Genomic DNA, 3,500 nt, shown 5'->3' with positions numbered 1-3,500 from the left:
GGAGGGAGGGCCGCCTGCGGGGCTCTGGGCCAGCCGCCTGGCCCTCCAGGAGCACCCCTCAGCTGAGTCCACCAGCTGGGGGTCCCCCAGCCAGACCTGGGATCTCCAGGGCATCCACTCGCTATTCCCTCGTTCACAGTGCGTGTCCACACGGCAGACACCGTGCCCAGCAGCGCCCGGGGCGCGGCCTCTGAGGGCCCGTCAGTAAACCCAGGGTCCCGACAGCTGGTCAGGAGGCACCAGGCTCCCCAGGAAAACGGGGCAGGTTAGGGGCCGAAAGAAGGAAGGAGCTGACCCTGCAGGGGGTGCCGGCCACGGAGCGGAGGGCGCAGGAAGGAGGATGTTAATATTTTCAGGTAGAATTTCCCAAACTGTGTTCTGCAAAGTCAACCCTCTCATCCTGGGGAGACACCAATAATGATCCTTGGACAACGACAATGGGGTTCAGGAAGCTCTACATCCTAGTTCGGTTTTATTTTGCTCTTAAGTAAGCTTGAAGGTTTCATAATAGGGTGTTTTTAAAGTGCATCTCCAATTGTGGACTATGAACTCACAGAATTTATTGAATAGTTTTCATTATCATGACACTGTTATGTTTGCTTAAGCGTAAACCTGACTGTGACTATGTTTCCAAAACTTCACTTCCCTCATGATTTTTTGCTTTGATTTTGTTATATATGAATTGATATAATGTAGTGTCTTGAAGATGTGTTTATATATCTATACATATATATATATAACTAAAGTTAATACATCTATAAAATTAAAACCTCAGTTGAACAAATTTAACCCTCAAGGAAATTATCTTGAAAATGCTGCTGGGCCCCCGCCCCGGGGATCTCTGACGCGTGCTCATGCAGCCAGAGGCCACGGGTCTCCTCACCAGGCCAGCCTTGTGCTCCCTGGAGAGGGGCTTGGGGGGCTGCTCCCCAGGACAGGCCCCTCCTCCCCACCACCCACCTGCGCAGCCCAGCCCTCTGCCGCCGGCTCCCTGTTGTGCTTCAGCTCCTCGCCCGGCAGACAGCGGGCAGGGGGCAGCTGGATTCCCGGTGGCCTGTAGCTGTGAGGACAGGGGTGTCTGTGCCCGGCTGTGTGGCGATGCCGCCTGGCCAGGCACCGTCCCCCAGGTCTCAGCCCTGGTGGTTCTGGCAGAAACGGCACCAGAGTGTGTGGACCCCCAGCCCCAGGCCCCAGCGTGTGGACACCCGGCTCCCCCGGAGTGGGGGAGGCAGCTCAGGGAGTGGGGGCGGCTGGGCTGGGGTCTGGGACCCGAGGGGCTCAGAGCTGCTCTGAGAACCGGCGGCCACGCTCAGGACCTGCCCAGGCTCCCGGTCACCTGGTGCTCAGGGTCCGAGCCCTGGCTCAGCCCTGGCGCCTGGGAGAGAGAACTAACTCCTCCCCTGTCGCAGGCGCCTGGGGGACGATGAGCGAGCGAGTGAGTGGGTTGGTGAGGGATCGCACAGGAGAGGGGGTGACGGCAGGATGGGGGGCGTGGGACCCGACGTCCCCCCGCTGCAGCACAGGCGGGAACCCGGCCCGGCCTCGCAGCCGGACACCTGTCACCTGGTGCTGAGCCGGGCGGAGGGGTCGGGGCAGGCGGGCGGGTCTGCTTGTCCTTAGAAGGGGACGTGGGAACCAGGGCCTGACCCCGCCCTCCCCGCAGCCCCTCGGGAGCTGGGGACCCTCAGGTTGAGCAGCCCTGGCCTGGGCCCCGAGGTGTCCATCTGGGTTAGAGTCTCAGGGGCCAGGCGGGTGGCCTGGTGGCCCGCGTCAGGTGGTTCGAGGGGGGCTCCAGGGGGAAGCCCAGCGCGGCCAGGCCGGCATCTTATGAGCGTGCAAGTTCGGGTGCGAGCTCCGGGCGGCCGGCCGTGCCCGCTGCCGGGCGGGTCAGCTCGGCCTCGGACGTGCACGGCATGGCCTTCTGAGGGCCAGGCCGGTGAGTCAGGTGGGTCAGGGGTTGTGGCCTGGGCTCAGGCCTGTGACTGGTTGACCTGTGGCCTCCCTGCCTCTGGGGTGTGACAGGGACAGGCCTGTGTCCCTCACACTCCCTTGGCCTGGGTCCTGGCCTAGACTCGAAACTCAGGGTCCGCCCTGTGATCTCCTGAGCCCAGTGGGGGCCGTGGCGGGGTAGGGGCACAGGGTCCCCAACGCAGCCTGGCAGCGGCTCTGTCCCCGCTCTTGGGTGCTTCCCGCTCAGGGAGGGGCGTGCAGGGGAGGCCCCGCTGGGACGAGCCGCTGGCTCTCTGAGCCTCAGTTTCCTCATCCGGAAAAGGGGTCTGAAAGTCCCCGCAGGAAGAGGGTCGTACGGGCAGGGGACTCACAGTTTGGGGCTGTGCAGGGAGTGGGGGGGGTGGCACACGTGAGGAAACCCTGGCCCAGGGCGGGGCCCAAGCAGGCTTTGTTCCCTGGGTGCCTGGGGCTGCCCACCCTGTGCCTGGGTCGTGCCAGCCCCCCTCCCAGGTCTGATAAGCTCTTGAAGTCAGAGAGCGAGAGCGAGAGCGAGCTGGGGTCCCACCCTCAGGACCTCCCAGGCGTTGCCATGGGGACGGGAGGTCCGTGGGGTGTGGGGAGCTGGGAGGAGGCCCTGGCTGCATCCCAGAGCGTCACTCTTGCTGCCACGCTATCGCGGGCGTGACTCACGGGGGCGCTGGGAGCGGGACAGGAAGCGGGCAGCAGATAACGTGTGGGGTGACGGCCAGCCCACCCAGAGAGGATGAGGCACCCGCCAGCCCGGGTCCCGCCCTGAACAGGGACTCGGACCTGCAGGTGGGGTGCAGTGTGGGGGCCGGGGGACCCGCTGGTCCGGCACGAGCTGCCCCTCCACGCGCCCCTCTCAGGGGAGGATGAGGATGAGGCCTGGGCCCCCGGACTCGTGATAGGACCGACGCAGCCCCCGCCCCCGCAGGGGTCTCTCCTCAGGGGTCTCTCTTGGGGGCCCCACCCAACAAGGAGGGTGCCTGGCACAATGGCCTGGGGCCTGCCAGGGAGGTGGGGGAGCCTCTTTAGCTAAGCTTTACTTATTTATTTATTTAATATCTTTATTAACTTAGGAAGGGAGAGGAGGAGAGAGAGAAACATCAGTGATGAGAGAGAATCACTGATGCTGCACGCCCTCCTCTAGGGATGGAGCCTACAACCCGGGCCCTGACCCGGAATCGAACCCTCACCTCCTGGTTCACAGGTCGACGCTCAAGCCCTGAGCCGCCGGCCAGCCGGGCCTGTTCCAGTCTTGGGCACAGCCGAGGTCCTGGCACTGGAGTCACTGGTTGGGGCGGACCTGGGGCTGCGCCCCCCCCGGCCCCCCGCGGGCTGCCTGCCTCTCCTCTGCCCGGTTGGCTTTGGGGCAGAAAAGGGGCTCCGTGGGGCCGGCGTTCACCCTCAGGGCCCAGGAGAAGCGAGCGCAGCGCAGAACCTCGAATTCCACCCCCACTCGGGGCGCCTCCAATCCAGCGGTCAACAGCTGCACCCCGACCCTGCCTCAGGCCAGAAGGGGCCTGGCC

At 64.4% G+C, this 3,500-nt stretch overlaps 1 protein-coding gene across 1 annotated transcript in view; it reads right to left on the bottom strand.

Moving 5' to 3' along the window:
* Positions 1-3,500, bottom strand: part of LOC102765912 (mucin-5AC) — a 54,888-nt gene that overhangs the window by 13,933 nt on the left and 37,455 nt on the right. The window contains exon 15 of the mRNA XM_015560165.1: positions 961-1,060. Within this exon, the coding sequence (XP_015415651.1) occupies positions 961-1,060 (100 nt within the window). The remainder of the gene's footprint in view (positions 1-960; positions 1,061-3,500) is intronic.

This window comes from Myotis davidii, unplaced genomic scaffold (genome assembly GCF_000327345.1).
Source record: "Myotis davidii unplaced genomic scaffold, ASM32734v1 scaffold3211, whole genome shotgun sequence".
In the NCBI taxonomy this organism is placed as follows: Eukaryota; Metazoa; Chordata; class Mammalia; order Chiroptera; family Vespertilionidae; genus Myotis; species Myotis davidii.
The sequence above is the reverse complement of the archived record's forward strand: the minus strand, read 5'-3'. Positions and strand labels throughout refer to the sequence as shown.